This window comes from Ambystoma mexicanum, chromosome 11, assembly GCF_040938575.1.
Source record: "Ambystoma mexicanum isolate Mex_15411 chromosome 11, UKY_AmexF1_1, whole genome shotgun sequence".
In the NCBI taxonomy this organism is placed as follows: domain Eukaryota; kingdom Metazoa; phylum Chordata; class Amphibia; order Caudata; family Ambystomatidae; genus Ambystoma; species Ambystoma mexicanum.
The window spans coordinates 978791751-978805306 of NC_090934.1; the positions used below are offsets into that span (position 1 = coordinate 978791751).

Here is a 13556-nt window from a genome sequence, read left to right on the forward strand (position 1 = left end):
CAACTTGCCTACGCACAACAGAACCTTAGATTGGTTAGTTGACCTCAATTGCGATACTAAGATTTTAGCCAATGAACCTTGCGCCTGGACTAAACCATCACCTCATTTCATTTACCTTACTAGATAGCCCTCAACCTAATCTGACGAAATCACTGCATCCCCCGGCACTCACTAGAAATAACCGGAAATAACAGTGGAGAATCCATTGCCACTTCTCCAACCTATAACCAATCCTACCACTGCTATCTCAGACCCTACTGTATCAGTGGAATTATACAACCATAACATACAGCAAGCTATTCATAAAATAGCCCCGCTATAAATGCGCAAAGCCAGGCTTCGAGCACATCTAAATTCGTGGTTTACCCCTAAACCTTAAAACATTACGCAATAAAAAATGACGGGCAGAATCACTTTGGAAAAATTTCCTCACAGCATTAAACAAGGAAAATATCTCCAAAATCTCTACGAGATACAAATCTGAGATACTCCAAACCAAAAAGGACATGTACAACGCTAGAATCGACAAAGCTAACTTAAGCACCCGAGAACTCTTTAACACCCTGAGAGAGTTAGAGTCCCCTACCCTACCTGTAGAAACATCCATCAAAGACAGGACTTGGTGCACTAATATTCAAACTGCGCTCCTCAATAAAATCTTGCTATTACAAAACAAAATCAAAACCAAAAACGTAGTCGCTCAGAGGAACTGCCCAGGCCTGAGTCGCAGACGACTCCTGCAAAATCGTGTAACCTTTTCAAATTCGACCCGGTGTCCATACGAGAAGTAGTCAACATAATGACCAGCCTTGACCCGTCCAGATGTCAGGGAAACACTTGCCTGGTGCCAATTATCAAAGAGGCAGCTAGGGTACTAGCTCCTTTCATTACCACACTAATAAACACGTCCTTTGAAACATGCACCGTCGCCACTAACCTGAAAGATGCTTGGGTCCTCCTACTATTAAAAAAACCTAACCTTGACCCGAACACCGCAACTAATTACAGACCCATAACTACTGTCCCATTCTTCTTGAAAATTCGAGACAGAGCGGCATATTTACAGATTCAGACTCATCTGGAAACTAACAAACTCCTTGTGTTGCGTCAGTCAGGCTTTAGACCTAAACAGGGAACAGAATCAGCTCTAATAGATTTAAAAAATCATATTGACGATTTAAAAGATAAAGGCAAGCTATCTCTCCTTCTTTTCTAACAACAGTTGCCTTATTCTCCGACGAAGCCACTGTGTGTACACAATCCTTTTTGGACAACAGAACCATGAAGGTTTTCTCACCAACTGCATAAGCCAAGCCCGCTCCAGTCACCTGTTGAGTACCTCAAGGGTTGTGTGCCTCTCCCACGATGTACAACAGTTTCCCCAAGCCACTTTTCAATGATCTTGACAGTCTGGGTGTCACCTAAACTTACTATGCAGATGACACTCAGATTCTCATTCCATTACACGAGATCACGACACCGATTCAACCCTGCTCAATAAAATCTACCTCATTATCCAAGCCTGGATGGCCACCAACAGTCTTTGTCTTAATGATGGAAATACTATTCATTGTTTCCAAGGCAATACTGAAAATCTAAGCAACCAGTTCAAATTCTTCAATATAGACGGCATCAATGTAAAAGTAACCAAAGAGATAGAAATCTTGGGCTTCTATCTGGACTCAGCTCTTACCTTGAAGAGACAAGTCAATGCTACATCCTCTGCCAGAGCATACACTTGCAAACTTATTAATGCCTGTAAATCATTTCTCTCGACAGCAAGCTGTATAAAGTTAGCAAGAGCACTAATCTTATCTAAACTAGATTACTGTAAAGCCTTATACTTAGGGACTAGCAAGTACAACTCTAAAAAACTCCAAATACTGCAAAATAACGCGCTAAGATCGGCTCTCAATCTCCCTAGAACACCGCGTATCTCAGCTACAAGACACAATACCCAATGGCTCTCAGTCAAGAATAGAATCAATCTCAAAACCCTAACCCTCACTCACAAATGTCTCTCTAACTCGGCCCCTGATTATCTGGCTTTCAGATTTTCCAGAAACACCTCCAACCGACCCACCAGATCCATTCACGTGCACTGCCTCAAAGTCCCAAGATTCAAGCTTTAGAATGCTGGCGGAAATAGCTTTACTGTACTTGCGGCAAAACTTTCGAACACCCTGCCAGTTGACCTAAGATCCAAACTGTCCTGCTTTAGAAAAAAAAGTAAACATTTGGCTCGTTTCGCAAGAAATCTAAGTGCCTCTTTTGTAAATATCTGTGATGTAAAGTTTTTATTAAGCTACTGCACCTGATTTTTCTGTCTATGTATCCTCTGTAATGATGTAATGCACCCTGATACCTCAGGGTTTGGCGCACTAAACAAAAAAACAAACAGAAAACGGCACCAGCAAGTGAACCTTAAAGATAGCTTAACATCTCGTCAAGTAAGAACATGTCCACTGGAAACACTTGCCTTATGTGCTGTGTTTATTCCCATTATCATGTTGCATGTTGCCACTGTTCTACTGGACACCTGATCTGTGCAGTGAATGCACCTTCAGACAAGTTTACAGTGCTCTTAAGACATAAAAAGTGTTCTAACATTCACCTTTCAGCCTTCATACGCCCCCTCAGATAACTCAGTGGGTTAATTCATGGCCTGCTAAAAGTTGTGTGAAAGTAATGGTAGGTGAAGGGTCGAATCTCAATCTTTTCCTTTCCGTCCTCCTGCAACTGACCGTGTCAAACTGTGCAATATTATAGTGCTGCGAAAGTGGATTATATGTGCCTCCCTTAAGCACTGTCACCTACACTTTCCTAATTAAAATCTATTTCGCATATTGAGGTACTGAATGAAATTAAAGGTGTACATATTCTAACAAGGCCAAGACCATTTGATGATTTGTTTCACAAAGTTACATTTCAGCCACTCATGTAGCGCTTGTAGATATGTTATGACCTCCCAGCCAGTGGTAGGAGTGTAGGGTTGCAGGTTGTTTTGCCTTGTGAGGCCTGCTCACATTTTTCCAGACTAACCATTTCCACGCCGAGCTCCTACCATCCTCCACTACAATATTGCAAAACTTACAGGTTTTTATTTTGGCCTTTCGTGACTCTTCAAACAAATTGCTTACTCCAAATAATGGCTATTTCTTAGGCCTTGTTGAATTAATAGGGAAATTTGATCTGAGCATGATGGATCATTTGTGTCGAGTGAGCTCACAAGAGATCCACAGTCACTATTGCGGAAATGTCATTCAAAATTAACTAATTAGTTTAATGGGGTCTCAAGTAAAGAATTCAATTTTACAAAGAGTGAAAGCTGGAAAATATTTCTCTGTTATTTTGGTACACCAGATATCAGCCAAACGAACAACTGTCCTACACTGTAAGAATTGTGGCTATTACAGGCAAAGAAATTTCTTTTTTTTTTTTATTAGTTTAAAGTGCATTTTGGTTCATTAAAACCTTATACACTAAAGACATTTCTGTGTGAGAAAATTTTATAGGGTATCGCCCTGCAGACGACACATTGGTGAAGGACTTGAAAACCTTCTTTATTCTGAAATGTCAGAATACGGTCTACAGATGGACAACTGCTGTGGTCAGGGGTACGATAATGGTGCAAACATGATTGGGGTAAACAAAGGAGTCGAAACGCGAGTTCTTGAGCAATGGCCCCAGGCATTTTTTAACCCATGTGGCTGCCGCAGTTTAAATTTGGTGGTTGTTGAAGCTTCCAAATCCTCTGTGAAATCCGTTTCTCTTATTGGTGTACTTCAGAGACTCTATCATTTGTTTGCAGCTCCAACCAAACATTGGAGCATTCTCAGTGAGTGTGTTGAAAGTCTTTCCTTGAAAAAGATCTGTGAAATGCGACGGGAATGTAGAAGTGAAAGCTTGAGAGCTGTGTGGTATCAATTTGATGAGATACACACAGCAGTCATGAGCATTGAAGAAAAAGTCAATGACCCAACCTTGTCCACAGAAGCAAAGTCCCTTGCTTTACACTTGGAAGATTTCAGTTTTATTTGTACTTTAGTTGTGTGGTATGACACACAAGTGAACATTGTAAGCAAATCCACTCAGTCCAAAGACATTGATTTGCTGGCATGCAATTACCTGCTTAAGAACGGCATTACATTTGTCAGAAGTTATCGAATTGTTGGTTTTGAGTCTGCTGTAACAGAAGCAAAGGAGATAGCCTTTCTCTTAGATGTTGATCAAAATTTTAAGGCAACTAAACGGCATAGCAAAAAAAAAATAGAATGTTTGCACATGTGACTCAAGATGAGACTCGTGAAAATGAAGAACTTTTTAAGGTAACTGTATTTTATCCCCTTACTGACGCCATAACTGCTTCACTTGAAAGGCACATTTCCCAGTTGTCTGTGCACAATACAAGCTGGGGTTTCATGTACCACTTAAAGCTCTTGCCTGGAAAAGAAGAACTGATAAAGCTGTGCAACCACCTGGAGCAATTTTTAGCAAAGAGTGGTGATCGTGCATCAGAATCCGATGTAGGTGGTACCCAGTTGGCTGATGAACTGAGACATATCCAGCCATTGCTTCAGAAGAGTTCCGTTAACCTCCTTGAAGTTGTGCAGCACATTAATCGTACAAAAGAACACTGATGTTTCCAAATGTGTCGATTGCCATGAGGCTCTTACTAACAATTCCAATTACTGTGGCAAGTGGTGAGAGGAGCTTTAGTAAATTGAAACTGATAAAGACATCCTTGCGTTTCACAATGGCCGAAGAAAAGCTATCAGCCCTTGCAATACTTTCTATTGAGAGTGAACTTGTTAAACACATTGATTATGCAGCATCAATAAATACTTTTGCAGCAGCAAAGTCAAGGAGAGTGCCCTTAACATAGATTAATAATTGACACAAAACCTAAAAAATCAAGACTAGTATGTACTGTTTGTGTACTCTGTTTTGTCTGAGGAATTACTATAAAGTTCTTGAATCACAAAGTAATAAAACCGGTTTCATTTGTATAGCAGTGATATATTGACATTGAGTAGGAGTTACTTAACCACGGGGTGTAGTTTGGGAGTGGCGCAATCAAGTGTTTCACCCTGTGCATCAAATGGACCAGAAAATGCCCTGCTCCGGACCAATAAGTTGAGGTCCATAAAGGAGGGCTGAGGAAGCTTCATGGCAAGCATTTCCCACACAAGGGTTCGAACGCTTTTGCTTTCAGCACCCGGTGTGGGTTGAGGGGGATACTGCAAAGTGAGCTATGCAGGTCCCAAAATAACCTGAAAGTGCAGGAAGGAGGAGGAACTTATTTTGGCTTGCCACATTACTATGGTAACGTGGCACACAAGGTGGCGAAGAAAGGAGAGAGTGGCATAGCCCTGAGAACCTGATAGACCAAGAAAAGAGGAGGCGGGATCAAGAATGGGGTTGTAAGGGCTGAAGAAAGATGGTGGTGTGATGCGTGAGGCTGCAGGGAAGGTAGTTTAACTTGGTGGGAGACTATGAGGAGGTGGCATGTGAGTGCAGCGAGGGAGAAGAGGCTTCAGTAAGAGAGATGAGCCCCAGAGGTGTCGCGGGGAATACTGCTGTTGGGGGGGGGGGGCTTATGGGATGCAGAGATTCTGGGCACTACCAGTGATTAGTGCCTGACATTACTGCATCCTGACTGGATGACTGGTCACCGACTAGTGAAAAGGGTGCTAAAGTCAGCTTGCAAATTACTATTTATACTATATGTTATACAATGGCTGCTTGGAGGCACTATTGAGCAGCAGAGAAAAAGACAAAAATGAAACAACATAAGGTGACCCCTCCATGGGCCAGTGCCGATGTCTGGTGCGTTGAGTGGTCATTATTTCCTGTATCCAAATATGGGTGAAATGTCTTTTGCAACATAGATATTTTCAGTGGTTTTCTCAACAGGTGGTAGATGTGTTGGCCCTTAGGATGTATTCAACGCTGCTTCAAAGTAGCTGTCCTTCTAATTGAACATATGTGCCGCAGCATTTGGATTCCACCTGAGAGTGACCTAATCTGTGGGTTCTGGGGGTTTTGTAGGTTGCGGTTCATCCGTTGTAGGGGTCTTGACAGAATGCACCAGCAGGCCTTCGGCATGGTGCAGTGGGGGTTGATGTTGATTCTCTTCACACAAGACCGTTTATAGTGAGTATGGAGTGGTTACATGTGATTTTAACAAATCACAAAAACAACAAATGCATTTTTAACGAACCCAAAATATTAAAATAAAAGAACACATTTTTTTTCACTGTTTTTGGGGTGGGCCCCCAAATTCCCCTTTTTGAATGTATACTTTTCTGCCACCCCCAAAACTACTATTCCCATTTCCGTTGTTTTGGATTTGTTGAAAATTCCATTCGTTGTTTTGAATTCGTTAACATCAGTGCATACCATTTAGTTTGAGTGCGTCCCTTTACCCACAGCGTTGAGCTGAGGTATGGACAGAAGGTGCACATTGAATACGACCTTTATATTATTTACCTAAATTGACAATGTTGGCACTCGGTGTCGTGTTTATAGAGTGGCCAGAGGAGGGAGAGGGCATTTTCACAGGTGCTCATCACAGGTAATACAGCACCCAAGTCTTAGTGCTATTACAAGAAACAACGCTCTCTGTTGTCATGAGACCAGCTGAGGGAGGTCCCCCATCAAATACACAGAATACACGGAGCTTTTGCTGCTCCTTAAGTTAAAGGGCCCCTTGCGCACTTCCAATGATGTGAAAGTAATGTAATGTCCACACCATGTGGGAAAGGAGGATCTTGCTACACGTTATACTAGTATAACAGCATATTCCTGGATCTACTTGTAAAACTCGCAGTGCTATCCATCAAAGGAACACGCAGTGCCATCCATCAAAGGAACACTCAGTGCTATCCCTCAACGGAACACTCAGTGCTATCCCTCAATGGAACACTCAGTGCTATCCCTCAACGGAGCACTCAGTGCTATCCCTCAACGGAGCACTCACTGCTCTCCATCAAAGGAGCACTCACTGCTCTCCATCAAAGGAGCACTCACTGCTATCCATCAAAGGAGCACTCACTGCTATCCATCAAAGGAACACTCAGTGCTATCCTTCAAAGGAGCACTCACTGCTATCTATCAAAGGAACACTCAGTGCTATCCATCAAAGGAACACTCAGTGCTATCCTTCAAAGGAACACTCAGTGCTATCCATCAAAGGAGCACTCAGTGCTATCCTTCAAAGGAGCACTCAGTGCTATCCTTCAAAGGAACACACAGTGCCATCCATCAAAGGAACACACAGTGCCATCCATCAAAGGAACACTCAGTGCTATCCCTCAAAGGAACACGCAGTGCCATCCATCAAAGGAACACTCAGTGCCATCCCTCAACGGAACACACAGTGCTCTCCCTCAACGGAACACTCAGTGCTCTCCATCAAAGGAACACTCAGTGCTCTCTATCAAAGAAGCACTCACTGCTATCCATCAAAGGAGCACTCACGGCTATCCATCAAAGGAGCACTCACGGCTATCCATCAAAGGAGCACTCAGTGCGATCCATCAAAGGAGCACTCAGTGCCATCCATCAAAGGAACACTCAGTGCTATCCCTCAATGGAACACTCAGTGCTCTCCCGCAACGGAACACTCAGTGCTCTCCATCAAAGGAACACTCAGTGCTCTCCATCAAAGCAGCACTCACTGCTATCCATCAAAGGAGCACTCAGTGCTATCCATCAAAGGAGCACTCAGTGCTATCCATCAAAGGAGCACTCAGTGCTATCCTTCAAAAGAGCACTCAGTGCTATCCATCAAAGGAACACTCAGTACTATCCATCAAAAGTGTGTTCAATTGCTAGATTCGGCATTGGCCCTCCTCATAAAAAACATCTGGGCCTGGCAGCCTTGTCCTGAGTCCCAAATTCCAAAGCACTTCCAAGAGTGTTTCTTTTTGTTTAGGTCTAGGTTTATGCATTTAAAAGGGCAACCCAGTCATGTGGCATTCTCATTCCTTCTAATTTACTCTTCATTGTAATCCTGAAACAGTGCTCCAGAGATCTCAGACACAACAACAAAAGAAATGTGAGGCTTTAGGGTTCCTATGAGGGTATTCGAAAGCAAAGCTGAAGATGGGCAGCTATGTGTACTGTATATTTTAAAGCCGTGATTTGCTCCTAGGCACATCTGTACAGTGACATCAGAGATATAGAAGGCCCTTTAAGATAACTGAACTATCATTTATTTAATCAAATTGTTGTTGAATTCAGCCAAGTTGTCCCTGCCTTTTGAGTCCTTTTATGTGCTCCTGTGTGTATCTCTGTCTATCAAGACAACACCCCCTCCTTCTCTCTCAACAAGCAAAGAAAATACTCTGTACATAGGGATCGCCATCATCACCCTTTGCACCTGTAGGCCAGGCCCATTATCACATGTTTGTCCTTCTCATAGCATGTTTCTAAGTCTGTGTATAGTAACACCATAATTCAAACCTGACCTTGTATTGCACATACCACTCCAGCTTTTGGTCAAAGAAGTCCTACTTTCTGCAGTATTGACATGTGTCTACTTGCCATTTGTCTTTAGTGATGCCTTTCATAAAATCATCAAATAAATAACATCATCAATAATGTCATTGATTTCAGATTTGATTTTGTTTTAGGCTGTACGTGGAAAGGGCGGACATTGGGGGAGAGATCACACACGCCTCACGTCTCATTACAGGCACTCCAATTCAAAGTGAGCATTCACTGTATTTATACCAGTTTATGTTTTTGTTGAATTATTATTGTATGTATGGTTTTATTCTGCATTGGAATGCAATACTATAGTTTGCTAATAAGACCAATAAAAAAGAAAGCTAATAACAAACATGCAAATGTACTAAACAATGACCCTCCCCCCTGAAGACAGTGCTCATCTTGTCAAATTAAAATAGTTCTCTTAGAACTTGCAGATGGTGTGGTGGCACTGCGAAAAAAGAAACCCTGAAACACCAAATAATTTACTGCCCTTTTTTATGTGAAAGGATTACTTATTTTAGTGACTGTGTATATGATTATGAATTTTGAAGATACCGGTGAGACATTGTGGTTCAGGCTTTTAAGTGGCGAAAACGTCTCACTGATTTTAAAGTTTGTACGTTTTTAAAGAACATTTTTGAAAATGTATTTTGAATATGCCTTTTTCTTAATGATTCGAGTCTTGATGGGTTTTTAAATTATGCATCATGTAAAAATGTAGTTGTTATACTTACGTATTTAATGTATAAAGTTGATTTATAAAATTAATTGTGAAACGTTTTCTTGTATAAACCAAAACGCAATAAAATAAAACATTGTTCATTCTGTATGGAGAATTTCTGGAAGCTAAGCACATTTACACAAGAAGATTGTAGGATGGAAAGCAGAAATGTGATTAAGAGGTTCTATCATGGAGAGGTTCTGAGGAGACGTCTATGTAAAGTACATAACTAGGTGGTGTAGCCGCCAAATCTATGCTGTAAAACAACCAGATGGATGAAAGTGAGCTTAGATACATATCATTACAATGCACCACCCACAACTATCAGCCTTACATTATTTAGGTTGTAAACACTGGTGTTTGAAGAGAGCTTTAGAAAGGAGGAAAATGTACAGCCAGGATTCGTCATACAGTTGGTTTAGAAAAATAAGGAACCTGAAGACCATTCAAGTCAGGTAGATAAAAGGCTATCAAAGATGTAGTCATCAAGAAAACCTAAATGTGCCTATTTTTCCTTAAATGCAACAACTGCAGGGTTTGAGAAAATAGAGATACCATTTTTGAGATAAGAGATTGCTTTACATGCAACGCAAAAGATGCTGCTTATGCTTTTTTTGAAAGCGTGCCTACTAACCTATACGTAATGGGAGTATTATTAGGAAACTTAGCAGAATCTTACAAGAGCACTTATTGCTGTATTATGAAATAATTCCTTGAGTCCAATTTCATAACATTTCTAGTTGATGCATAAAAACAATCAGAAATGTCTGCTCTTCTGCGGGGCTGTATAGTGCATGCTAGACATTATTTTGCCTGGGGAGAGTGCACTGTAAAATATTCCCGAAGCTCAGAGAGAAGACAATTACATTCAATGAACTCTATAGGCATGATATGAATTATTGAGATTAACCAGGTATAATTTGTCCTGCATAATGCATAGGCTATGTATGCTAAAGAAATTATTTTGGTACTGATAGGTTTTAGACCCCACGAGAAGTAGATAATTGAATGTATTAACTAGGCGTTGGTGAAGCACTTGAACACCTTCTTTTTTCAGAAATGTCAGAATGCGGTCTAGAGATGGACAACTGTTGTGGTCAGGGTTACGATAATGGTGCAAATATGATTGGGTAAACAAAAGAGTCCAAAAGCGAGTTCTCGAGCAATGCCCCCAGGCATTTTTTAACCCATGTGGATGCCGCAGTTTAGGTATCAGTGGGTAGAAATGATGGCCACCCTGCAGGACAGGCTACACAGATTCTTTCTTGACCGATCTAAGAAACAAAGGACGAGAAATCAGACACAGTAGGTCATACTGATGTTCATGCTTAACTTGAGACCCCATCACTCTCTTTGCAGATTATTGATGGCCCTCCTGCACACACCCTAACAATGTCCATATTCCCCCCGCCTCCCTCTCTTGTACTTGTGTTGCTGTTTAGATATCTATTTCCTGTCATGATTTTGGGTGCACACTATTTTTCATGTGTCTCTCTCTCTGATGGTACTTATGAACTGAAAGTCAACAAAATAACTGTAAAAAGAAGGTGATCTAAGAAGGAAAAGCCGTGTAGACAATGGGCCTGATTCACAGAGCATTTTCCTATGGGATTGAACCATTATAAAACACGTACATTTATTTATTTATTTATTGTGCATTTGTAAGGTGCTTATACATCAAGTAAATTGTGTTTCAAAGGAATCAGGTCCAATGTCTTTGATACAAGGTCTATTTTCTGGGAACAACTAACGAAAGCAACTGAATAATTCTTCAAATGCAGATGTCCTCATGTGATATAATCATGAGGGATCTGGGAATCCAACAATGGGAAGAGTGATATCACTCAGTTCCACGTACTGTTGTTATTTGCTTCGGTGTCCTTTTCACAAATATTGTTTTTACATTAACTTATAAGTAGACGGGTGCTCATCAGTAAAGGCTGATGTATATGTTTTAGTGTAAAGCAACATACCTTCACATTTTCAAAGATGTCTCCCTGCTGAATCATTCCAAGTGATGCAATGCCGATGGCTATCACTTTAACTTTTGAGGAAGTGCTAGCCAATGAATGATCTCGTACTGCTTCCCCGACATGTTTTGTAATTCCATCACGGAGACCACTTGTGAAAATCCAGGCACCTATAAGAAATAAGGAAATTGTACATTATTCTTGAAAGTCATTTCTGTCGTTTTCTAATTCTTTGAAATGATCCCTCAGCGTGATGGACAAAGTAAGGACTTTATATAAACTACAGCTTCCATGTATCCACCCTAGTGTCAACCACCATTCAACCAATCACCCTTCTTTAAATCCTGTAACAGTCTCCATTCCAATCTCCCACTCCTCTTTTCTGCTGTGACTTCACACTAAGTCAATATGCCAATTTTGGAAACAATGTCAGAAATGCCAGCAGATATCACATCCATATCCAGACAAAGGAGATGAAAGTGAAAAATGTGTGGGCTTCCCTGGAATAACCTGTCACTGGAGTAAAAGAAAAAAAAGGAACAGCAAAGATGGGTGGGATAATACTCACCTCAACTACCATAAATATAATTCTGACTATTGTAAATACTGGCATAAATACTCATTCTATGACATGCCACAGATACTTGCTATTCTGCACATTCAAAGCCATAGAAATGTGCACAATACACATTGGCCCTCATTACAACCTTGGCGGAGGACCATGGTGCTATTAGCACCATGGTCCATGCCGCTAAGGTTACGATTCCGCCATGGTGGATGGCGGAATTACCGCCCCATTCCAAGGTGAGTGGGGCGGTAATTCCCCATTCACCATTTGCCCTTCCCCATTCCCATTTTTGCCCCCATAGGGCATAATGGGAATGGGGAAGGCGCTAATTATGGCACCGTAAATTACGGTGCCGTAATTAGCTCCAAAGTCCCTTTGCGGGTTGGATTTTTAACGCCTGCTAAAAGCAGGCGTTAAACACCAACCCGCAAAGGGACACTTGTAATCAGGCGTTAAGGGTTAAAGGCGCCGACGGCGCCGTTAAACCCTTAACGCCTGAGTTGTAATGCGGGCCATTGTAAAACATCTGTTCATTTTACTAGTCGGCCAGCTTAAAAACCCGACTAAAAGCCATTGAAAGCCATTGCCCCTAGCTGAATGAATGAGCCACTTAACCCATCTAGCCAAATTGGTGGGGCAAACAGGGTGGAAGGATTTATGGAAGGAAATAAAGAGCAGCTCCGATGAGCTTCTCGGAGATGCATGGCAGTACTTATACTGCTTAGGAAACCTAACCGCATGCAGTTTAGGGAAATCTGAAAAGCAAGGGAAGGCAGTAATCTGGATCCCATTTTGGTCCTGCAGTAAATTACAAAAGAACCCCTACCAGGAGAAAAAGACTGCCCAAATAGATCAAGAACCCATATACATGAGCCTAATCCTCTTGGCCAAAAGGGATTGCAGAACAAATCAACCTTGTCTGGCCACTCACAAGGACATGAAAATGAGATACCTTGTACAAATACCCTCAGCACCACTTTCTAGTAAAATATAGTACATGCCAAGAACTGGAAACAAACAACAATATTTTATCTTCTTGTTCCTAAGTCAGTTCACTCAAGAAATACTTTTGCGGACTTAGTGTCATTTCTCACATAATTTTCAATAAATGAATGTAGGGTACGCACCAAAAAGGTAATTTCAAACTACATAAATGTGTATTAAAACAATCTTATGTTAACTAAAATCAGACCTAAATCACATGGGACTTGTCACAATGAACACCAAAGCCATTAATGTGGAATAATGCCCTTATTTAAACACTCTTATGATGATGCAAATGTATACAATGTCTTATTATATATAAACAGAAGCCTCAACACACAGTGTTTTGGCCTGTTTGTAGCCTTGCTGCTCATTTGGTAGTATGGCCTTCAACAGGACAGATTAACAATTTACTTACCCACTGGTAACATTCTTTCGACTGGATCTTCCTCCAACATATTCCTCATCTATGACATGTAATGTCCACAGCTGTGCTGCTTTGGAAGTTCTTTCGCCAGAGAGCGCCTTGCGTCGATGGCGTCGGGTCGATGACCCTTGAATGCCTCCATCGAGGGTGACGTCATCGGATGTTATGAGTAGCACTCACGGCGCCCGTAGCCTCAGTTCATGTTTTATCCCCCCTCACAACATGTGACACATGTGCCCATAATACAGCATTGACTGCACTTAGCCTTGATGGAATGAAAGCTGTAAAGGCACAGGAAATTCTTGAGAGGAGTAGGCTGGGAGGGCAATGAGGAATACGTTGTAGGAACATCCAGTCAAAAGAACGTTACCAGTGGGTAAGTAACTT

The 13556-nt window shown here is 41.4% G+C and overlaps 1 protein-coding gene across 1 annotated transcript in view; it reads right to left on the minus strand.

Annotated features, from left to right (window-relative positions):
* TRPM5 (transient receptor potential cation channel subfamily M member 5) overlaps window positions 1-13556 on the minus strand; it is a 473179-nt gene that overhangs the window by 432699 nt on the left and 26924 nt on the right. Inside the window, exon 3 of the mRNA XM_069625407.1 lies at window positions 11194-11360. Coding sequence (XP_069481508.1) covers window positions 11194-11360 — 167 coding nt within the window. The remainder of the gene's footprint in view (window positions 1-11193; window positions 11361-13556) is intronic.